Here is a 25000-nt window from a genome sequence, read left to right as displayed (position 1 = left end):
GCTAATGATGATAACTTTCCCAAGTTCCCAAGTCTTCATACCTTTCTTCACGGTAAACACAGGAGAAATATTCATCAAGGATCTCGCTCATGTATGTGTGGAACCACAGGACATGTCCACTTTGGTCCTTGAGGGGTCCTATTCTCTCTCTAGTTATTCTTTTTCCTTTAATATACTTAAAGAATCTCTCTAGATTCACCCTAATCTTCTCAGCCAAAGCTACCTCGTGCCCCTTTTTCGCCCTCCTGATTTCCTTCTCCAGTAAATTCCTGTACCACTTATATACCTCCAGGGATTCTCTTGATCCTAGCTGCCCATTCCTGAGCCATGCCTCCTTTTTTCTGCTCAAAGCCTCAATATCTCGTCATCCAGGGATCCCTACCCCCTGCCAACCTTGCCCTTCACCCTCACAGGAACATACCTTGAATTCTAGCTATCACACTTTAAAGGCCTCCCACATGCCAGAGATCCCTTTGTCTGCAAACAAACTGCTCCAATCAACCCCTGCAAGCTCCTGTCTAATTCCATCAAAATTCACCTTGCCCCAATTTAGAATTTGAACCGGTAATCCAGTTTTGTCCTTCTCCATAACTATTTAAAAATTAATAGAACTATGGTCACTAGTCCCAAAGTGCTCCCCAACTGTCACCTCAGTCGCCTGTCCTGCCCTATTTCAAGAGTAGGTCAAGTTTTACCCCTTGCCAAGTAGGACCCTCTACATACTGCTTGAGAAAACTTGCCTGAACACATTTAACAAATTTCACCCTATCTAAGCCCTTAACACCATGGCAGTCCAAGTCTATGTTAGGAAAATTAAAACCCCCACTGCTCCTGCAAGTCTCCCCAGTCTCCCTGCATATTTGTTCCTTTAATTCCTGTTGACTATTTGGGGCCCTATAGTACCACCCCAATAATGTCACTATCCCCTTTTTATTTCTAAGCTCCACCCACAGCACCTCACTGGATGATCCCTCAGTTATTTCATCTCTGACTACTGCTGTGATACTCCCGTTAATCAAAAATGCAACTCCCCTCCCCTCTTTCCTCCACTCAACATTGAATTCCACACCTTCATAGTATGATCTTTGCTCTCTTTTTTTTTTTTAAAAAGCCCCCACCCTCCCACAGCTGTGTACTGTTGACTTTGTTCTCAGCACAGTGGACCAATTTGCTCCTTCCACAACTAACATTTACAACTATTATACATCACTCTTATTCCTTTACCACTGTTAGCACTCCTGTGTGTCTTTGGCTCTCAGACACTTGCACTCTCTCTTCCTTCCCATCTGCCTACAGCTTAAAAACCACTTTATAACAAACTTTCAGTTCTGAAGTCAAAATGATCATGAAACATTAACTCACCTCTCTCCCCACAGATGCTGCCAGACCTGCCGAGTTTCTCCAGTACGTTGTTTTTATTTCAACTTTTCAGCATGTGCAGTGTTTTGCCTTTATTGTTTTAGATTCATATTCTTTACTGCCGACACAGCTCCAGCCAAAGCTCCCACTAGACTAGAGTTTTCCATTTTGTCTGAACACCAATTTGAGCTATTTCATTCATTTGGTCTCTAAACTCATTCTTCTTATTACCATTTCCACTAAAACATTGTGAACCATACCTACATGGAAAATTAAACCCAGCTCTGAAACATTCCCAATTTGTCCAACATTTCCACAAAACCTTGGCGTGGAGTTACCAGTGTTGGACTGTGATGGACAAGGTCAGAAATTACACGACACCAGGTTATAGTCCAAAAGGTTCATTTGAAAACTCAAGCTTTCGGAGCCTCACTCCTCCTTCACTCACGCACACGGATGTGAATCTATGGGGTGAATTTGTATTTGCAGATACATTCTATTTTGTTCAAAAAGCACGCAATTTATAGACAATGTGGCATTTTATAAATTCCTACTAAATAAAACCAGTCTGACTCCAAACCAAAACAAACAGATTCTAAACAAGGCCTCACACCTAACATGCAGTGTCTGACCTAAAACATCGAACCGTTAGTTCTCTCAGGACAGTGACTTAAAAGGAATTTGGGGATTTACATACACATATTACTCAATTAAAACCTTCTGACTGATTAAAGATTTAACAGCATCTTAGGTATGTTTACTACATCATCAGTGGTGGGACCCTTTGATCTTTTACTTATAAATTCTGCGTCTGATACCACCTCTCTCATTAACACCTGAAGGAGGACTCAGGTTCTGAAAGCTGGTGTTTTCAAATAAACCTGTTGGACTATAACCTGGTGTTGTGTGATTTCTCACTTTGCCCACAAAATCTTGTATTAGATCCAGAATGCCCAGTTTACTCTGTGAAACAACAAAGAAGACAAAATACAAACCTACCTCACATCCTCTGTCTGGTCTTTGTTCAAATGGTCGCTGGTGGTATTCACCGCATGAACACCATTCAGTTCAGTTATCTCAACAGAGACAGCTCCATCTGACAACTCAGCACATTCTTGTACAATAACTTGAAGCTCATCAATTCCATTGGTGCTATCTAACATGCAAATCATAAATGAGAAATATAGCTTTTACTTCAAATGGAAAACCATAAAGAATACATTTGATAACAGAGCATCTTGCTATTTTTTATAATATATGACATAATGAGACAGAAAATAAACCAACGATTGTATCTGTTTACACACTGAAACATCTTCCAATAGGTTTCAGAATTTTGTGGAAGCCTAAAGTTAATTCAAAGGCACAGAGATTTGGAGGGCGAAAGGATTAAAGTGCTGGGTTTTAGACAGGAATCAGAAAAGGATGTGTTTCTAGAGGGAATTGCAGAGTTGGGAGCTAGGTAGTTGAAAGCATGGGAGAGACATAGAACATAGAACAGTACAGCACAGTATAGGCCCTTTGGCCCACCATGTTGTGCCGACAAACTATCCTACTAAGATCAATCTACCCTGCATACCCTACATTTTACTATCCTCCATGTCCCTATCCAAGAGTCGCATAAAAGTCTCTAAAATATTTGACTCCACTACCACTGCTGGCAGCGCATTCCACACGCCCACCACTCTGTGCGAAGAACCCTACCTCTGACATCTCCCCTATACCTTCCTCCAATCACCTTAAAATTATGCCCCCTCGTAATAGTCATTTCCGTCCTGGGAAAAAAGTCTCTGACTATCCACTCTATCTACGCCTCTCATCATCTTGTACACATCTATCAAGTCACCTCTCATCCTTCTTTGCTCCAGTGAGAAAAGCTCTAGCTCCCTAACCTTTCCTCCTAAGACCTGCCCTCCAGTCCAGGCAGCATCGTGGAAAATCTCCTCTGCACCCTCTCTAAAGCTTCCACATCCTTCCCATAATGAGGTGACCAGAACTGAACCCAATATTCCAGAGTTTTATAGAGCTGCAGCATAACCTCATGGCTCTTAAACTCAATTCCCCTCCAGTGACAGGGACATAATAGTAATGTCATTGGCCTAGAAGCCTGACAAGTTTGAACCCACTACAACAGATGGCGAAATATTAAAAGTAGGATAGTTGCCATAAAAACCGATTGGGTTCACTAAAGCCCTTTAGGGATTTTGCCACCCTTACCTGGTCTTGCCTCCTTGTGACTCCAGACCCACTGCAATGCAGCTGACTCTAAGCTGCCTCCTGAGATGGCCCCATCAAGCCATTCGGATCAAAGGGCAATTAGGGATGAACAATCAATGTTGGTCCAGACAGTGACATTCACATCCCATTAATAATAAAAAACATGCATTTAATGGTGGGGTCAGGAGGAGAGATACACAAGCAGGCGGAGTCAGATGTGGGGAGTTTCTAATTGTTACAGAGAGGGGGAGAGGGAGAAGGATAGTAAGGGTTTTAAACACAGGGATATACATGCAAGCATCAATGTCAATGCTAAAACAATAATACTTTTAAGGGCAAAAGCAAAGTTCCTGGAAAAGCTCAGCAGGTCTGGTAGCATTTGTGAAAGAAAAATCAGAGTTAACGTTTCGGGTCCGGTGGCCCTTCCTCAGAACCAAGGGTCACCGGACCCGAAAAGTTAACTGTTTTTTCCTTCACAGATGCTGCCAGACCTGCTGAGCTTTTCCAGCAACTTTGTTTTTGTTCCTGATTCGCAGTTCTTTCGGTTTTTATTTAATACTTTTAGGGGAACGGATTTACTGTCACAAAGGAAAATTATTCGACTGCAACCAAACAATTTACTTCCCTGATCGACAGGTAAAGATCCCCCGTGTTTTGCACTTAGGGAATTTTATTGGGAGGAGTAAAAGACCTCACTGAAAAAAAATCTGGGTTTCAAACCAGAAAGCACAATATCATCAGATTTCCACATGGTGCTGTTTACTGTGTATTCATTAGATTTTCAGTTGCACTGAGAAAATATTGTCTCTAATGCCCTCCTCCTGAAACGATAGAGAGGTGTGTATTCAGATAGGCTCAATAGAGGACCAGCATTTCAACAGCAATGAACGAATGGTAAAAACTGCGCTGAGTCACTCACCTATTTCATCTGCATCCTCGTTCCTGTGTTCATCCTCACTGCTTTCCTCAGCAGTAGTATCATCTGATCTTCCATCCTTCTGTGTAAACACAGGAGGGTCACCATTTCAGCATTCTTTAAGATTTAAGAATCAAGACCTTTCACAAGACCATTCACTCAAGCCTAATCCACAATTTAATTCAATCCTAGATGATCTGCATCTTAACTCTATCTTTCAACCCTCAATAGACTGTATCAGTCTCACTTTTAAATTTTCAATGACTCATGCCTCTCACTGCAGTTTCAGCTTAGGGAGAGAAAATGCTAAATTTCCAGTGGAAAGTAACCTACCTAAAAAAAAGTTACAACCCTACCCATCTTATGCTTCCTCAGGTGACTGCACTGACATTTTGTGATGCACATTTCAGACAGTTACTGGACTCGAACCTGGTCTTTCCAATAACAGCTGATCCATTGGGATCTATTACAACCGCAAGGGCAATGTGTGATATTTTAAAAAATTCATTCATGGCATGCAGGCACTGCTGACTGGGTCCAGCATTTATTGCCTGCCCCTAGTTGCCTTCTTGAATTGTTGCAGGCCATGTGCTGTAGGTAGAGCAATATTGCTGTTGCGGAGGGAGTTTTAGGATTTTGACCCACTCACCGTGAGGGAATGGTGATATATTTCCAAGTTGAGATGGTGAGTGGCTTGGAGGGGAACCTGTGATTGTTCCAATTTTATCCTAGCTTACTGATTTGATCACAGTAAGATTCTGTGTGCCTCTCAGCAGCATTCACATTCTGACTAGCGATAACTTTCTGTAGTGCACAGGTTTTGCACATTTCCCTGTTTAATGTGAGCATACTTTACTTGTATCATCAAGCACAGAGTTCCTGATAATGCAAGGCACTGGCCAACAGCTCAGCCATAGGGCAGAGAAACACAACAAGCATCACTTGGAGACTTACCGTAAATTCCAGACGACTGTTTAAGAGCACAGCAAATAAATATGAAAAATAAACTGTGAAAAATGAAGCAAAACAGACAGAAAAGTTGGGAAGTGTATTACCTTTGATTCATCTTGGCCAGGCCCCCTTACTCTCTTCATGACCTCTGCAATTCTCTGTTGATGACAGGAAAGTATTCACTTGTGAGAACATCAGGTATTTGTACAAAACATTCAAACTCATTGTTGTGGATAATACATGGACAAATTAAACAGCTTTCAGGCAGTAACACTGATATGTCAACTGGACATGATCCTGCACATGGAAACTAAGTTATTTCTCTCATACTTAAGTCTGTGATCCTCTAGAAACAATCACTAAGATTTAAAGGTATATCTCAGACATATGAGCAGGGAAGCCTAGAGTTAACAAGTAAAAGGAAGTTCTTTAATAGTTTGCATTGAACTCCCCATTAAAATTACTTCAAACCAGTCAGGATTCACCACAGAACTATATAGGACTGAGAGAGGCCATTCAGCCCATTATGCTGACACTGTTAATAAGCTATATACTAGATTGAAGCAATTGGCCCTCTGAATGCATGATAGCCCAAATGTGGATCTGAGGCTACAATAGATCAGCCACGATTTAAATGAAGAGTAGAGCAGGTTACAGGGGTTGAATGGCCAACAGCTCTTTGTTCATATTATAATAACAACTCTATTCTAGGATATATTAAGAGTTAAAACATAGAATTTTGGCTTCAATTTAAAGAACAAAGAAAATTACAGCACAGGAACAGGCTCTTTGGCCCTCCAAGCCTGCACTGACACAGTGCCCATCACAACTAAAACCCCCTACCCTTCCGGGGACTGTATCCCTCTATTACCATCTTATTCATATATTTGTCAAGACGCCCTTTAGAAGTCACTGTCGTATCTGCTTCCACTACCTCCCCCAGCAGCGAGTTCCAGGCACCCACCACCCTCTGTAAAAAAAAAAAACTTGCCTCGTACATCACCTTTAAACCTTGCCCCTCACACCTTAAACCTATGCCCTCTAGCAACTGACTCTATCACCCTGGGAAAAAGCTTCTGACTGTCCAGTCTGTCTATGCCCTTCATAATCTTGTAGACCTCTATCAGGTTGCCCCTCATCCTTCGTCGTTCCAGTGAGAACAACCCAAGTTTCTCCAACCTCTCCTCATAGCTAATGCCCTCCATACCAGGCAGCATCCTGGTAAATCTCTTCTGTATCCTCTCCAAAGCCACCACATCCTTCTGGTAGTGTGGCGACCAGAACCGAACACAATATTCCAAATGCGGCCTAATTAAAGTTCTATAAAGCTGCAACATTACCTGCCAATTTTAAACTCAATGCCCCGGCCGATGAAGACAAACATGCAATATGCCTTGTTGACTACCTTCTCCACCTGTGTTGCCACTTTTAGTGACCTGTGTACCTGTAGAGCCAGATCCCTCTGCCAATTAGTACACTGAAGAGTTCTGCCATTTACTGTATATTTTCCATTTGGTTTAGACTTTCCAAAATGCATTACCTCACATTTTTCCAGATTAAACTCCATCTGCCAGGATGGTAGAGATTGATTACTTTCAGTGTGATCTCACGGCTGTGTATGCTTTCACACAAACCTCAAATTTGTGTTCCAGCTGAGAAGCTTCTGAAAGCAAGAGAGCCCTGAGGTTGCTATGGCGACATTTGCTGAGGATGGAGCCACACAAAAGAAACTGATTGGTTTTGGATTTTAAGAAAAAATTAGCAAGACAGAGGAAGGGTTAATGTGCAGACTGCCAAAATGTGGCCCAGTGTATTTCACCGAAGAGCTTACTTTAGTAAGCTTAGAGAAAAAAGTGAACTCTAGAGAACTGGGTAGGTTTTTCTCTGTCAAACGAGGGGTCCAACTATAGAACAGATGCTGAGGGAATGTCTATATGGGTCACAGCGTGTCATAGTGAGCAATGCTTATATTTTGACCATAAGGACCTAAGCTGTGATCTTTAAAACCAGACTCAGAATAAAAACTAAATCCCTTCTACAGCCATAAGACCATAAGACATAGGAGCAGAAATTAGGCCATTCGGCCCACCTAGTCTGCTCCGTCATTCAATCATGGTTGATAAGTTCCTCAACCCAATTCTCCTGCTTTCTCCTCGTAACCCTTGATAATCAAGAACCTATCTATCTCAGTCTTAAATGTACTCAATGACCTGGCCTCCACAGCCTTCTGTGGCAGTGAATTCCATAGATTTCCAAGAAGTTTCTCCTTATCTCCATTCTAAATGGTCTTCCCTCTACTCTAAGGCTGTGTCCTCGGATCCTAGACTCTCCTATCAATGGAAGCATCTTCCCAACATCCACTTTGTCCAGGCCATTCCGTATTCTGAAAGTTTCAATTAGATCTCCCCTCGTCCTTCTAAACTCCAATGAGTACAGTCCCAGAGTCCTCAAACGTTCTTCATATGTTAAGCTTTCCATTCCTGGGACCATTCTCGTGAACCTCCTCTGAACCCGCTCCAGAGCCAGTACATCCTTCCTGAGATATGGGGCCCAAAACTGCACACAATACTCCAAATGTGGCCTGACCAAAGCCTTATAAAGCCTCAGTAGTACATCCCTGATTTTATATTCAAGTCCTCTCAAAATAACTGCCAACACTGCATTTACCTTCCTGACTACTGACTCAACCTGCAAGCTTACCTTGAGAGAATCCTGCACTAGAACTCCCAAGCCTCGTTGCACTTCAGACTTCTGAATTTTCTCCGCATTTAGAAAATAGTCCATGCTTTTATTCTTCGTACCAAAGTGCATGACCTCGCACTTTCCCACATTGTACTCCATCTGCCACTTCTTTGTCCACTCTCCTAACCTGTCCAAATCCTTCTGAAGCCTCCCCACCTCAATACTACCTGTCCCTCCACCTATCTTTGTATCGTCTGCAAACTTAGCCAGAAAGCCCACAGTTCCTTCATCGAGATAATTAATGTACAAAGTGAAAAGTTGTGGTCCCAGCACTGACCCTTGCGGAACACGACTTGTGCCATCCTGAGAAAGACCCCTTTACCCCTACTCTTTGCTTTCTGCCAGACAGCCAATCTTCTATCCATTCTAGCACCTCGCCTCTAACACCATGGGCCCTTATCTTACTCAACAGCCTCCTGTGTGGCACCTTATCAAAGGCCTTCTTGAAGTCCAGGTAAATAACATCCATTGGCTCTCCTTAGTCTAACCTGCTCGTTACTTCCTCAAAGAATTCTAGCAGATTTGTCAGGCATGACCTCCCCTTGATGAAGCCATGCTGACTTTGCCCTATTTCACTCTACACTTCCAAATATTCAGAAATCTCATCCTTTACAATGGACTCCAAAATCTTACCCATGACTGAGGTTAGGCTAATCGGCCTGTAATTTTCCATCTTTTGCCTTACTCCTTTTTAAACAGGGGTGTCACGTTAGCGATTTTCCAGTCCTCTGGGACCCTCCCTGACTAAAGTGATTCCTGAAAGATCACACTAATGCTTCCACTATCTCTTCAGCTATCTCTTTAGAACTCTGGCGTGTAGTCCATCTGGTCCAGGTGATTTGTCCACCTTCAGGCCAATCAGTTTTACTAGCACCTTTTCCTTGGTGATGGCCACGACACTCAGCTCTGCCCCCGACTCTTGAATTTTTGGGAGATTATTCGTGTCTTCCACTGTGAAGACTGACTTGAAGTAATTATTCAGTTCCTCAGCCATGTCCTTGCTCCCCACTACCATCTCTCCACTGTCATTTTCTAGTGGTCCAATGTCCACTTTTGCTTCTCTTTTGCCCTTTATATACCTAAAGAAATTCTTACAGTCTTCATTTATATTACTGGCTAGCTTACCCTCATATTTAATCTTCTCCCTCCTTATTTCTTTCTTTGTTGCCCTCTGTTGGCTTTTGTAAGCTTCCCAGTCCTCTGCTTTCCCACTGCCCTTCACCACAGTATATGCTTTCTCTTTTGCTTTTATGCTATCCCGGACTTCCTTAGTCAGCCATGCTTGCCTCATCCTCCCTGTACCATGCTTCTTTTTCCTAGGGATGAATTTTTGCTGCGTATCCTGAATTACTCCCAGCAACTGGGAGTATAACGTAGTATAAGGTATGATGATAGTATGAGGTAGGTAGATGATAGTATAAGGTAGGGGTGGAGGTTAGATAGACTTTAGGATTAGGGTAAAAGTTTGGCACAACATCGTGGGCTGAAAGGCCTGTACTGTTCTATGTTCTAACTCCAGCCATTGCTTTTCCACTCTTTCCTGCTAGGCTCCTTTTCCAGTCAATTCTGCCCAGCTCCTCCATCATACCTCTGTAGTTGCCTTTATTCAGCTGTAATACCGTTACGTCTGATTCTATCTTCTCTCTCTCAAATTGCAGTGTAAATTCTAACATCTTATGATCACTGCCTCCTAAGGGTTCCTTTACCTTAAGCTCCCTTATCAAGTCTGCCTCATTGCACATCACTAAATCCAGTATTGCCTGTTCCCTCTTGGGCTCCACCACGAGCTGCTCCAAAAAGCCGTCTCGTAGACATTCTACAAACTCCTTTACTTGCAATCCACTACCAATATGATTTTCCCAGTCCACCTGTATATTGAAATCCACCATGATCACTGTAACTTTGCCACTCTTACACACCTTTTCTATCTCCTGGTGTATCTTGCGCCCCAGCTCCTGACTAGTTTATGAGCATGTTTAAAAAAAACTTCCCGGAGTGAAAAATCACAGTTTAAAGAAAAGATTAAACTTAAAAGTTTGAGCTTAAGGTACATGTTTATATTGTTTACTCAGCTTACTTTTTCACCAATATTGCTTTCATTTTTTGTGCTTGAGTTTGCATAGTACAGATTCCTTTAGTATTTCGATTCAATGCTGGAGTTCTGCCACTTATTTTCTTCCCCTAGATTCTTTCAGACATTTTATTGTTTAAATGATAATGGAGTACCACATCAAATCTGTTCAATTTTCTCATAATTGCAATCTGGGATCACAACACTAGTCTGCACCCAAAACAGCTCAAGGATTTGCCACTGTATCATTACAGTTTATCCCCCTGCCTGCCTTTGGTTCCACTCCATGCCACCTCAATCCTCTCTCTCAGCCCAATGAAACTAACTGCTAATTTCTACTGTGCATTGTTCCTAATTCTTCTCCATTACTAATTTAAACCGTCAAGACAATGATCACTTTTAGCCAAGTGCTGCCCACAAATACAGGGAGGGACAGCAGGAACTGCTTCAGAGACTCTGCCCTAGTAATTTAGTTGAGAATCTGAGTGGAATAATGATTAACCTAGGGCAGAACACTATGGACAGAAACACTGCATGCCTTCCCAACACCCACAGTGTGCAATTCCCTTGTTCCTGCCTGATGCTCCACAATTATATACATTTCAAAACCCAGCTGCATACTTTCCAATTTTCCTTGCATTATTCTCCTCCTACTCCTTAGGCTTCTGGATTTCTTGTACTATGGCTCATAGCCGTTCAATTACCCAAGTCAATTAAAATCACACCTGCTTCCTCGCACGTCGTTCCTCCTCATTCTGCTGGGTGATCCGTTCTCGCTCCAGTCTCTGCCGATTAGCTTCTTCCAAAGCTTTTGCTTCTGCTTCTTCTCTCTGAAACACAGACTCAGTGATTACCTCTCAGCACAATACAGATCAGTGCAGCATCAGACTGCTGCAACCTCTCAACCAACTTCAGATTTTAGTATCGTTTAAATTTACATCTAATCATCAAATGATTTTTAAAAAAGGTCTTTTAAACAAAACGCTTGACAGGTTAAAATGACACTTGGTAAAATACATCTGTTCTGTCGAGATGAATTCTCGACAGTACATCCATTGACTTCAGAAGCACAGAATGTATAGTAGTCCACAAATTGTGAACAAACTATTCTGTAGCAGTTATTCCAGACAGGGCCGATCTGACAATCGGGGAATGTAGTATAGCAATCAGTAACAATAATTGCAGATTGATTAAAACCATTAAAACTTGTTGCTCTGTTTCGCTTTGATTTATTTATTGTCACGTGTTCCTAAGTAGAATGAAAAGCTTTGTTTGTGAGCAGTACAGGCAGATCATAGTCAGCAACGTCATACAGATCATAGGATGAAAAAAAAACTTAGAGGCATACAGGTTACGTTGCACGGGGCGTGCAGTAGGCAAGATCAGCATCATTTGAAGTTAGACAGTCCATTCATGGCAGGGAAGACGCTGTTCCTGAATCTGCTGGAGAGAGTATTCAAGCTTCTGTACCTTCGGCCTGACAGAAGAGGTTGTGGGAGAGCATTACTGGGGTGCGATGGGATGACTTTGGCAGCCTTTCTGCGGCAGCGAGCTGCGTAAATGGAGTCCACTGGTGGAAGGTTGGCTTCCGCAATGGTTTGGGCTGTGCACACCACCTTCTGTAGTTTCTTACAGTCCTGGGCAGAGCAGTTGCCATACCAGGGCGTTATGCACCTGGACAGTATACTTTCAATCGTGCATCTGTAGAAGTTGGTGGGGGACCTTAGGGACATGCCAAATTTCCCAACCCACCTGAGGAAGAGGTGGCGTTGTTGTGCCTTCTTGACTATCGCATCTACGTAGGAAGTCCAGGACAGGTCATCAGTCATCGTCACTGAGGAACTTGACACTCTCCACCTCCTCAACCTCAATTCTGTTGATGTAGTTGGGGGCATGTTCTCCTCCTTTCTTTCTGAAGTTGATGATCAGTCCTTTAGTTTTGCCGATGTTGAGACAGATGTTGTTACCATCACACCATGTTACCAAGGCCTTTACCTTCTTTCTGTATTCTGATTCATCATTGCTGATAGCTGTCGTACCACGGTGGTGGTGTCAGCAAAATTGTAGATGGAGTTCATTTGGAATTTAGCAACACAGTCGTGGTGTTCAGGGAGTACAGTAGGGGGTTGAGGATGCATTTTTTGGGCTCTAGTGTTGAGTGTTATTGTGGAGGAGGTGCACTGATTGTGGTCTATGGGTCAGAAAGCTGAGGATCCAGTTGCAGAGGGCGGAGCCGAGACCAAGGTCACGGAGTTTTGAGATCAGTCTGCAGGGGATATTGGTGTTGAGGGTGGAGCTGCAGTTGATGAAAAAGAGCCTGACCTACCTGTCCTTGTTGTCCAGAAGTTCCGGGGATGAGTGCAGGGCATTCTCTGTGGACCTGTTACGTCGGTAGGCAAACTGTAGGGTATCGAGGCAGGCCGGGAGACCAGAGGTGATGTGGGCCATGGCCATCCTCTCAAAGTACTTCATGATTATTGAGGTCACAGCCATAGTCTAACACCGAAATAAACCATGAAGGCCAGATTGCCCTAATTTCAATGTCTTAACCCAGGAAACATTCAACTAGTTAACAGGAGGGACCAAAGCACCTGTGCCAGACATTGCTGGAGTTCCACCACCATCTCGTTCACAGGAATGAAGTGAGAATTTCCTGAAATCTACTGATCTCTTAATCTGTAATTTTAGTTCACTTGGGTGTAATCACCATTTTGAGAAATTCTGCCTTAATCTCGGGCTGTAGACTAATGCTTATTCTATTCACGATCCAGGATGCTGTAAGGATAATCACTCGTGATGTGTGATCTGATACTGTGTCATGTTTTAAAATTCATTTATGGGAAGTGAGCATCACTGGATGAGCCAAAATTTCTTGCCCATCCCTAGTTGCCCTTGAGAAGATGGTGGCGAGCTGCCTTCTTGAACTGCTGCAGTCCATGTGCTGTAGGTTAACCCACGTCCTTAGGAAGGGAATTACAGGATTTTGACCCAGCAGAGAAGGAATGGCGATATATTTCCACATCAGGACGGTGAGTGGCTTGGAGGGGAGCTTAAAGGGGGTGGTATTCCATTGTATCTGCTGCCCTTGTCCTTCTGGATGGAAAAGGTCGTGGGTTTGGAAGGTGCTGCCTGAGGATCTTTGGTGAATTTCTGCAGTGCATCTTGTAGATAGTACACATTGCTGCTACTAAGCGTCAGTGGTGGACGGAGTGGATGTGGCACTAATCAAGCGGGGGCTGCTTTGTCCTGGATGGCGTCAAGCTTTTTGAGTGTTGTTGGGGCCACACCCATCCAGGCAAGTGGGGAGTATTCCATCTCACTCCTGACTTGTGCCTTGTATATGGTGGACAGGCTTTAGGGAATCAGTTGCTGCAGTATTCCTAGCCTCTGACTTGCTCTTGTAGCCACTGTTTATGTGGTGAGTCCAGCTAAGTTTCTGGTCAAGGATGTTGATAGTGGGGGATTCAGTGATGGTAACACCACTGAATGTCAAGGTGCTGTGGTCAGGTTCTCTCTTATTGGTGATGGTCATAACCTGGCATTTGTGTAGTGTGAATGTTGTTTGTCACTTGTCAGCCCAAGCCTGGACATTGTTGTATTCAACATCTCTTCCAAAAGAGCTGGTGCAAGACAATGGGTTGAATAGTCACTTTCTGAACTCTTAAGATTCCAGGAAACTCTTAAAATGTTCACAACCTTCTCAATACCCATACTGGAAACTGCATGTGAAAAAGACAAATCTTGCATGGATTTGTGAGGGATAGATTATGCCTCACAAACCTTATTGAATTCTTTGAAGAGGTGACCAAACACTGGATGAAGGTACAGCAGTGGATGTGGTATACATGGAGTTAAATAAGACGTTTGATAAGGTTACCCATAGTAGGCTCATGCAGAAGGTAAGGAGGCATATGATAGCGGAAATGTGGCAGATTGGATTCAGAATTGGCTGACCCTTAGAAGACAAACGGTGGTAGTGGACGGAAAATATTCAACATGGTGCTCAGTTACGAGTGGCGTACCACAAGGATCTGTTCTGGGTCCTCTTCTATTTGGGATTTTTGTAAATGATTTAGATGTAGGAGTGGAAGGGTGGATTAGTAAGTTCGCGGACGATACGAAGGTGGGTCGAGTTGTGGATAGTGCAGAGGGCTGTTTTAAGTTACAAAGGGACATTGATAGGATGCAGAGCTGGGCTGAGAAGTGGCAGATGGAGTTTAACCCTGAGAGGTGTGAGTTGATTCATCTTGGAAGGACAAATTTGAAAGCAGAATACAGGGTTAACAGAAAAGATTCTTGGCAGTGTGGAGGAGCAGAGGGATCTCAGGGTTCATGTCCACAGTTCCCTGAAAGCTGCCACCCAGGTGGATAGAGTTGTTAAGAAGGCATACGGTGTGTTAGTTTTCATTAATAGAGGGATCGAGTTCAAGAGCCGTGAAGTTATGCTCCAGCTATACAAATGCCTGGTTCAGCCACATCTGGAGTATTGTGTCCAGTTCTGGTCACCTCATTACAGGAAAGATGTGGAAGCATTGGAAAAGGCGCAGAGGAAATCTACCTGGAATTGAGGGAAGGTCTTACGAGGTAAGGTTGGGAGAGCTAGGGCTTTTCACTTTAGAACGACGAAGGATGAGAGGTGACTTGATAGAGGTGTACAAAATGATCAGAGGTATAGATAGAGTGGACAGCCAGAGACTTTTTCCTAGGGTGGAGGTAGCTATTACGAGGCAGCATAGTTTTGAAGTGAAAGGAGGTAGATATAGGGGAGACGTCAGAGTTAAGTTCTTTATTCAGAGAGTGGTGGGGGCGTGGAATGCATTGCCGGAGAGGGTAGTGGAGTTGGCCTCATTAGGGCTATTTAAGCGGCTATCAGATAGGCATATGGATGATAGTATAAGGTAGGGGTGGAGGTTAGATAGACCTTAGGTTTAGGGTAAAAGTTCGGCACAACACAGTGGGCCGAAGGGCCTGTACTGTTCTATGTTCTACGCGTTTGGTGAGCACCTGCCATATATACTGATGTAAAATAATCTTTCAGTTTAAAAAGATAAATAAAAGGCAAGCATTTCCCCTTCCTCCAGGCAAGCAAAGGAAATACAACCAACTGTCAGGCCATTGAACAAATGTCCTCAGAGTGGCCCTACTTACCAAAATATTATGTTGCCTCTGGGAAACAGCAGCATGCTGTGCTGTGTATTGTGTGATATAAAATCTGCACTGTTTAAAACAGCAGATCAGTGATAGAAAACAACAATGAGAATCTGTTCATTATTCAATAAACTGATCTGAAAACATATCTGCTTGTTGGAAGGAACAGAAAATGATTCTGGGTAAAAATTATAATGTCACAGCTTGGTGTCAACCTACTGAAGTAATATTATTCTTGAATTAAAAAGGACAAGCAGAGTCACTTTCCAAAGAATCCTGTACATTGACAGTACTGTTGCAACAGAAACCCAGTCTTATCATAATAATCAGAGTACAAAGGGAAGAGAGTTTTGATGTACAGCGTTTTGTCAGTTCTTCAAGCTTTAATAAGACGTTTGAGAATATACCCACACAAAGCTAAAACTATGTGAACTCTGACCTGGAGCTGCAGATCTAATAGACGCTCTCTCTCCTCTTCCTCTCTACAAATCCTTTCCTCTTCAGCTTTTCTTTGATTTTCCTCTTCTGTCAGTTTTCTCTCCTCTTCCTGCAGATGGGCTTCTGCTTCCCTGCGGGCCCTCTCTTCAGTTTCTCTCTTCTTTAGCTCTTCTTTCCTGCACCTTTTAAAAAAAATGCACAATATTCTCTGTAGTGAGTTTTAAATACCATGACTCCACCAAATACAGATTGGAGCTCAAGAAAATCATTCTTCCTCACAATTCAAAGGATCATAGAAAATACAGCACAGGAGATTGCCATTCATCCCATCACCCTGTGACAATGTTAGCTCTTCAACCACACTTGCAACCTTTCAAATACCCTTTAAAGTTACTTTCAAAAGGAGTCTTAATAGCCATTTTAGGTAAATGAGATAGATTTAACAAAGGGTATCAGTGTATAAGATCCCTGAGAGAACAGTGACCATAACATGGTAAAATTTAGCTTGAAGGGGAGAAACTTGACTCGGAAATAACTGCACTTAAATACAGGTAATTACAAATGAATGAAGGCAAAATAGGCTGGACTGGACTAGGAAAAGGGTTTAGCAGCAAAGACAGTTTAAGAAACGGCAGATGTTTAAGAAAATAGCTCGTGGATCAAAGCAAAAATATGTTTTAGCGAAGAAAAAGGAAATAACACGGCTAACCAGGCAAGTTAAGGATAGCATCAAATTAAAAGAAAACAAAAACAAATGTGGCAGAGACTAGCGGTAAGCCAGGGAATTGGGAAAGTTGTAAAAACCAACAAAAGATGGGCAAAGTAAGAACAGAGGAGGATATAAGTGTTGAGGGTAAACTTGCAAGTACAGTCACGTAGTATGGAAACAAACCCTTCAGTCCAACTTGTCCATGCTGACTAAATATCAAGATGGACAGCAGGAGGCATTAAATATATAAAATGAAAGATAGAAGCCAAAGTGAACATAGACTCTTTAGAGAATGGGCTGGGGAAGTAATAATGGGGAACTAGGAAATGGCAGGGGAGTTGAATAAACACATTGTATCAGTTTTCACAGTAAAGAAATTAATAGCATTCCGCAATTACTAAATAATCAAGGGGTAAAAGGACAGGAAATAAATGCAATGATTAAAAGAGAGGAGTTTAGGGAAAATAACGGGGCTAAAGGCCGATACCTTCACTGGACCTGAGGGGACACCACCTAGGATATTAAAAGGAAGGAAGGAAGTAACTACAGAGATAGTGGATGAACTGGTAGTAATTTTCCAGGAATTCTTAGATGCTGGAAAAGTCAGAGGATTGGAAACTGCTAACGTAACACCTTTACTTAGAAAGGGAAGGAAACAATAGGCCAATGAGTTTAACATCTGATGTTATCGGGAAAATGTTAGAGTCTATTATAAAGGATGTAATAGTAGAGAGTGTTTAGAAATGTATAACATGATCAAACAGTGTCAGCAGGGTTTCATGAAGGGGATATCATGCTTAGCAAATTTATTAGAACTCTGAGGTAGCAGCAAGCAGGACAGATAAAGGGGCTTTTCAGAAGGCGTTTGAAAGGATACCACATATACGGCCACTCAATAAGATAAGAGCACATGATGGTGGAGATACTACATAAGCATGGATAAGGGACTGGCTAACTAATAGAAGACAAAAAGTTGGGATAAAGGAGGCATTTTCAGGATGCAGAGCCACGTGGATCAGAGCTAAGGACAATGATTTACAATATATGTGACTTGGATGTGGAAAGTATATGCACTATAGCCAATTGTGAGGAAAATACAAAAATAGGTGGGGGGAAAGCAAGTGATGAGGATGACACAATCTTGACAGATAGAATATATTGTGGAAATGTGAGATTATGTACTTTAGCAGGAAGAATAAAGAAGCTTAATATCATTTAAATGGAGAAAGAATTCAGAAAACTATCCTTGTCCAATCTCAAAAAGCTAGCATCCAAGTCTAGCTGGTAATTAGGCAAAGCAAAAGCAATGTTTGCTTTTATTTCAATGGGAATGGAGTATTAATGTAGGGAGATTTTGTTATAACTATACAAGGCACTATTCAGACCACAGCTGGAATACTGTAAACAGCTTTGAGCCCCTTATTTAGGGGGAAGATATACTGGCATTAGAAGCAGTCCAGAGAAGGTTCACAATGTTGCTATAAGGAACGGCGGGTCCGTTTCTGTTTTGTGAGGAGAGGTTGAGCCTGTGCTCATTGGAGTTTAGAAGAATGAGAAGTGACCTTGTTGAAAGATGGTATATTTTTACGAGACTTCACAGGGTAGATGCAAAAAGGTTATTTCCCCTTGTGGGACAACCCAGGGCCAGAGGGCATCATTTCAGAATAAGGGGTCACACATTTTGTCATAAGACAGAGATGTGGAGAAATTTTCTTCTCTGAGTGTAGTGAATCGGTGGAATTCTTTACCAGAGGGCTGGGTTATTAAATATTTTCAAGGTTGAGAGATTTTTCATCAGTAAGAGGATTGAGGGTTATGGGGAGAAAGCAGGAAAGCGAAGTTGAGGATGATCAGATGAAGCATGGTCTTCTTGAATGACATGGACTCCATGGGCTGAATGGAGTCTTATCAAGCATTTAACACACCTAAGCAAACCGCATAAAAAGGTTTTCTACAAAAATCTCCATTGTCATGAAAGATGCATTATATATAGTTTGGGAATAGGATTTCAACAGAGGCAGTTGGATATGGGTCAGTTCTGTGAAGGTAACTTTCTAAAAACAGTCAGAATATCATTTGGAACAGTGACTCATGTGCATCAATCCCAAAAAATCAGGTGACTACAGTCAAGTGTCTCACAGGAACGTATACTTTGTGTTTACAATAGATAGTGTAAACACATCAAGACCATTTGTTTGACTTCAGAATAAACTGTTGAAGGTCAGAGCTCAGAGGAACCAAGAGTTTGGTTTAGAAAAAAGTTTGTTTTCTTCTAGCAAGATAATCAAATGTTTAATTCAGGGTAGTTTGTGATACACCCGAGCCTGCAGATTTAGATCAAAATCTTCAGGTTGTTAGAATTGAGAAAAGTCTAGGCCATCAGAACAGGATCAGGACAGTGGACTTGGAAAAGAAATCACATAATTGTCTTTGTAGTCCAAGGAAAAGAAACTGGAAGACTCAATTAAGTTAAAACCTCAGTTGATGTAGGAGCAAAGTTTCCCTGGAATGGAGTATCTGTAAAAGGTGTGCGTTGGGAAACAACCTTAAACTTTGTTTTGCTGTTTCTGTCAAGGTCTTTTTAAACTGTGGCACATATGCAGCTTCATTTTTCATCTTTTCTGTAATAAACTCATCTCTACTATGAAAAGAATACCTGCAGCTTCATATGAATATGTTCCAGTGAGTGACCACCACAGCAACCAACTGCAAACTTAAACTTATAGTCTATCAAGACAAGTTACATTCTGGGACCTAACTTGTCCAGTGTTACTATCAGCTGGCATCATGATTCATTCATAATGAATCACCAGTCATCCATCCTTTTACTAATCTCATTCCCAATCGCTCTGTGGAATTCGATATGATGGCAAAATCACTGAGCTCTCTAGGTATACAAATCTAAATGTAAATTATGGAAACACTTCTAGTTTGCTGACTGCATGCTTGAATCTGAAACACAGGGTATGCCGCTACAAGACAGCTGCACTTTGATAGCAATGTTTGTGGCACTGAATCATACATCCCATTCACCTCTCAGCTTCTTGTAACTGAAGTCTCTCCTGCTCCTCACGCTCCTTCTGCTCACGAGCCAGACGCCGGTTCTCAGCCAAGATTCTAGCAGCTTCCTCAGCAGACGTGGTCCCTGCAATAGCAAGTTAAAGTATCAGTGAGTGAACAATTGATAGCAAGTGAAGTCTAGGTAGTCAGCAATTTTTGTTCTTTGTACAGGTGCACGGCCATACAATATCTGTGAAGTTTACTCACAAACGGTTCTGTTAAGTGAACCTGCATACACAAGGCCTGCTCCCACCAAACTACCCCCCCACCATGCATTTAAAAGTACCATGAATTGAAATGAAGAAACTAACAAGCTGCAAACAACAAAGAAAATGTAGAAGGATCACTGACAGCAGCAAGCACTGAGGATGTTTAACGCATTTTACAGTGAACAATTAAAATTCTTCACTTCAAGGTAAGGCCTGCTCCAATGTTATTGTTTTAACCTTTAGCCATTCTACAAATTAGAAAATGTGACTTTGCTACAGTAAAATTCAGATGTGGGAGATGTCAAGACCAGTGTTTTTGTATTTTTCCTGTAGTTCTGACTGTAGAATGAAACAAGAAAAGTACTGTTTTAAAAACCAAGGATTACTGTATACCTGAAAGCTCGAGTTACAACGTAGGCACTGTTTATACAGCTGCTTGTGAACCAGGAATTGGAGTGTACTTTGTAGACAAGCTGGATTTGAGGAGCTGTGTACAGATAGAGCTTTGGTTGGCAACTAGTAGTTGATTGATAACTAGTCATTGTCCACAGACCAATGACAAATGCTTTCTGCCTGCCAACAACCAAATGACTAGTTCGCAGGTAACTGCGCAACTTGCGGCCATGAACGAGAGAGAGAAGGTATTCAGACTAGCACCAGGAGCTTTCTCTCCTTCAGGTCTGAAGTAAACCAGTCTAGCTTTCCTTCAATAGATGCTGTAAGCTGTGACTATTAATTCACAAATCAGAGAACTTTCATAAGTGAACCAGCCACCCTGTGCCTCTAGCAAACCTGTGAAAACATTGGAGAAGGATGACTAAGAAGCACTTCACTTCCTTCAGTGTCACCGGGTCAAAATCCTGGAATTCCCTCTCTTACAGCATTGTGGGTCAACCACTGCATATGGACTGCAGTAGTTCAAGAAGGCAGTGCACCACTATCTTCTCAAGGACAACTACAGGTGGACAATAAATACTGGCCAGCCAACAATGCCAATGTCCCATGAATGAATATACATAAATAAAATGCAGAGCCCTGAGCACCACAAGAATCATCTCAGCAACCCCTATGAACATGAAACATTGAATTATTTTCAGTGATCCCTGTCTACACCTTGTGCTTTTTAGCCTGCCAACGTCTGTGCTTGTGTCAGGAAGAGTTTAAAGGATTCAGGTTTTAATTTGTAGAGTTACATGCTGATGGTTCATAATGGTTTACTTGTAGGGGCACACCAATTATTTGTGCTAAATAATAATTTTTGTTAAGTACAGAAACTTGGTCCATACTTTCCGTCAACCTGCATATAAAAGTCTAGTAAATTAGAGAACCTTTGCATATTACTAAAAATCCTTAACTTCTGTGATGACTCTTGGGAAAGTGGGGCTTGATTTCCAGCATGCTACCCCAGTGAGTCATGACAAGGAGGTTAATTTAACACAGTTCAAGCTTGAGTACAAACATCCTGACAAGCATGCTTTCAAAATTCAAATACCATTTATACCAACCTCAATGAAAATAGCAAGGCTATTTGGAATGCTGCGTAGTCTCATTTTACACTATTGGAAAACTGCTACATTTCATAACCTTATGCATTTCTGAGAATAAAGACTGCAGTTCTGTGTGCATTCATTCAGTTTGTAAATACTTGAACTGACTTTGCACTTTCTAATTGCTGTTAAGGGAGAGTTTCTACATAAGATCGGATGGAATAAAAGTCTCCCTTCAGCTGGCTGCCAGAGAACTGAGCCGAGAATTCCTCAGATAAGTTCTGTGTGCCCATAAATTTGGCATTGAAATTTCTAATCCCACAAAGATAGTTAGAATGGCAAATGGAATAACTTCGCTACTTTTCCTCAGTTTAGGATTGAAGCTTAATATAGGAGCAGTGGATTAGATAGTAAGTTTTACGTGCTGAACGTTGATCACCGTGGAAAGATTATTTTACTCCATGGATACCAAATGTCTTCAAACCAACAAGCACAACAAGAAAAAGATTTCAATTTGTGAACGAGGGCACAGGAAAAGTATGAAAGATTTTACTGCATACGATCTGTTGTTACGATCTGCTTGAATCTTATAAATGAGATGTGATCTGAAATGCTCTGCTTGAAAGAATGATGAAAGTAGACTCAACAGCAGGGATGTGAATGCCCCCAGGATAAAAAGCCCTGAAATTTAGCAGCAGCGAGTCAGGGAAATTGGGACAAGATTCTCAGACGATCCCAGCATCCGAAGTAAAAATGAAAATCAGGGATTTACAACTTACTGCCATCATTGATACAGTTGCAACCATGGCTCTTATTTTGGAAGAACATAGAACAGTACAGCACAGTACAGGCCCTTCGGCCCACGATGTGGTGCAAAACTTTCACCCTAAACCTAAGGTCTATCTAACCTTCACCCCTACTTTATACTATCATCCACATGCCTATCTAATAGCCGCTTAAATGCCCCTAATGAGGCCGACTCCACTGCCTTCTCCGGCAATGCATTCCACGCCCCTACCATTCTGAGTAAAGAACCTACCTCTGACGTCTCCCCTATATCTACCTCCACTCACTTTAAAACTATGCCACCTCGTAATAGCCACCTCCACCTTGGAAAAAGTCTCTGGCTGTCTACTCTATACCTCTGATCATTTTATACACCTCTATCAAGTCACCTCTCATCCTTCGTTGTTCCAAAGAGAAAAGCCCTAGCTCTCTAAACCTTTCCTTGTAAGACCTTCCCTCCATTCCAAACTGGTGTGACACTGCTCATTATTCCAGTGTTCTGTGAAATCTGTTTTAGGATGGAATAGAAAGATACTAATTTGTCACTAATCTTTGCCAAATTGTATATTTTTTCTTCCTATTCAAGACTGTGATTAGCTTCCCTTAAATCAACCATGGTTGGTTCATGCCCTCCCTAGAATCCTTCTTCCTCACTGGGATGTATCCTTGTTGTGGGTCATGACGTTTCTTTTAAAAAAATGTTTGCCGTGTTCAATCATTTTCTCTGCTAAACATCTTGCCCAGTCTGCTTTAGTCAACTCTACCATCATTCCCATGTAATTACACTTACTTCTGTAGAATAATATTGGTTTCCAACCCAAGTTTTTCACTCTCAAACTGAATGCTAAATTCTACCATGCTATGGTCACTGTTTCCCCAGCAGATCTTTTACCTCATTGTAATACTGGTTAAAACTCTAACCCCGTTACAAACTCCCTCCATTCTCTCAAACAGACCAGCAGCCAAAAAAAAATTGGCGTTCTGGGTGGAGGGAAAACTGGGAAGACTGTGCAGTGGCCCTGCCCAGAGTTCCCGAGATGATCTCTTCGGCCTGCCTTCGACTTGTTTCTCGATCTCTTTTCTAGATCCATTCATTTGCTTGCAAGAGGCACAGAGCAAATAAGTCACAAATTACAGTCTCTGACTTTTTTGGCTAAAAGCAACAGTTTTCAGCAATTGGTGAGGGAAAATAAACTGGCTTCCCTCAAGGTTTCTGTTTTGGTCACCTGTTCCAGTATCACCTGGTTGTGTCAACCTTTGCTTAATAATTGCTCATGTGAAACACCTTGGGATACTTTACAAATTGAGGGTGCTATATATATTCATGTTACAGATCGAGGACTTTGGTTCGACCACATTTGGAATACTGTGTACAGTTCTGGTCGCCACATTACCAAAAGGATGTGGATGCTTTGGAGAGGGTGCAGAGGAGGTTCACCAGGACGTTGCCTGGTATGGAGGGTGCTAGCTACGAAGAGAGGTTGAGTAGATTAGGATTATTTACATTAGAAAGACGGAGGTTGCGGGGGGACCTGATTGAGGTCTACAAAATCATGAGAGGTATAGACAGGGTGGATAGCAAGAAGCTTTTTCCCCAGAGTGGGGGACTCAATTACTAGGGGTCACGATTTCAAGGTGAGAGGGGAAAAGTTTAAGGGAGATATATGTGGAAAGTTCTTTACGCAGAGGGTGGTGGGTGCCTAGAACGCGTTGCCAGCAGAGATGGTAGAGGCGGGCACGATAGCGTCATTTAAGATGTATCTAGACAGATACATGAATGGGCAGGGAGCAGAGGGATACAGATCCTTGGAAAATAGGCGACAGGTTTAGATCTGGATCAGCGCAGGCTTGGAGGCCGAAGGGCCTGTTCCTGTGCTGTAATTTTCTTTGTTCTTTGTTATATAAATGCAGGCGGCTGTTACAGATTGGGTATTCTCAATAGGGCAATCCATGGGGCCCTCACCAGTAACTTTCATCTACAAACTGCTTCAGTTTTCCTTAAAAGAGTTTCTTGTCACTTCTTGTGATCATGTCATACCTGGTTTCTGATCAGTATCTTTGGTTTTGTTTGATAACTTCGCTGAGGACTCTTTTTCCGACATCTGCCTAATTTCGTGCTCCGGTCCCCCAACCTCCGGTTTGGGCTTTGGTTTTCCTTCCTTCTCAATTTTCTTTTTGGTCACAGCCACACCACAGGAAGCAACTGGCAGTCGGTGGACAGGTAGAGGCTTTTGGGCAGATGGAGGAGATGCAGGATGCTGCTTGAATCTGTTGGGAGGTGGACAATCTTTTGGTATTTGATATAATATTCAAATAAAAACAAATTTGTTACAATCTGACAGCTACACTGAGCAGAGAACCCTGTCATTGTTTAAAACAATTACAATTCAATATCAAAAAGCAATATCTCAAAAATATTTAGTTGGGTTTAACTTCTTTAAATTCATTAATGGGACAAGGACATCACTGGCTAGGAAGCATTTATTGCCCATCCCTAATTGCCCAGAGGGCAGTTAAGAGTCAACCACATTGCTGTGGGCCTGGAGTCACATGTAGGCCAGACCAGGTAAGGATGGCAGTTTCCTTCTCTAAAGGACATTAGTGAAGCAGATGGGTTTTTCCTTACAATTGACAATGGATTCATGGTCATCAGTAGATTCACAGTCATCATTAGATTCACAATTCCAGATATTTATTGAATTCAAATTCCACCATCTGCCATGACAGGATTCGAACCCGGGTCCCCAAAACATTATCTAGGTCTCTGGATTAACAGTCCAGTGAAAATACCACTAGGCCATTACTTCCCCTTGCAATAGTTCTATCCCAGTAGAACCAAATACCAGCATCTCACTATAAAGGCGAGTTGGACCATCCTTCCTGAAAACGAAAAAGCCAGGAAACATT

General features: G+C 42.1%; 1 protein-coding gene across 1 annotated transcript; it reads right to left on the bottom strand.

Moving 5' to 3' along the window:
* Positions 1-2358: 2358 nt before the first annotated feature.
* On the bottom strand, positions 2359-24368 carry LOC109937788 (MAP7 domain-containing protein 2-like; the record flags this gene model as incomplete). Its single annotated transcript, XM_048593401.1, has 7 exons — positions 24132-24368; positions 19585-19696; positions 15844-16024; positions 10982-11086; positions 5548-5601; positions 4496-4574; positions 2359-2515 (listed from the first exon to the last, which is right to left on the bottom strand). Coding segments are annotated over exons 1-7 (752 nt in total), but the record flags the coding sequence as incomplete, so codon positions are not given.
* Positions 24369-25000: the final 632 nt, after the last annotated feature.

This window comes from Rhincodon typus, unplaced genomic scaffold (genome assembly GCF_021869965.1).
Source record: "Rhincodon typus isolate 14 unplaced genomic scaffold, sRhiTyp1.1 hic_rhity00002780, whole genome shotgun sequence".
Classification (NCBI taxonomy): Eukaryota; Metazoa; Chordata; class Chondrichthyes; order Orectolobiformes; family Rhincodontidae; genus Rhincodon; species Rhincodon typus.
Note: the sequence above shows the minus strand (reverse complement) of the source record. Positions and strands in the feature narration are given on the sequence as shown.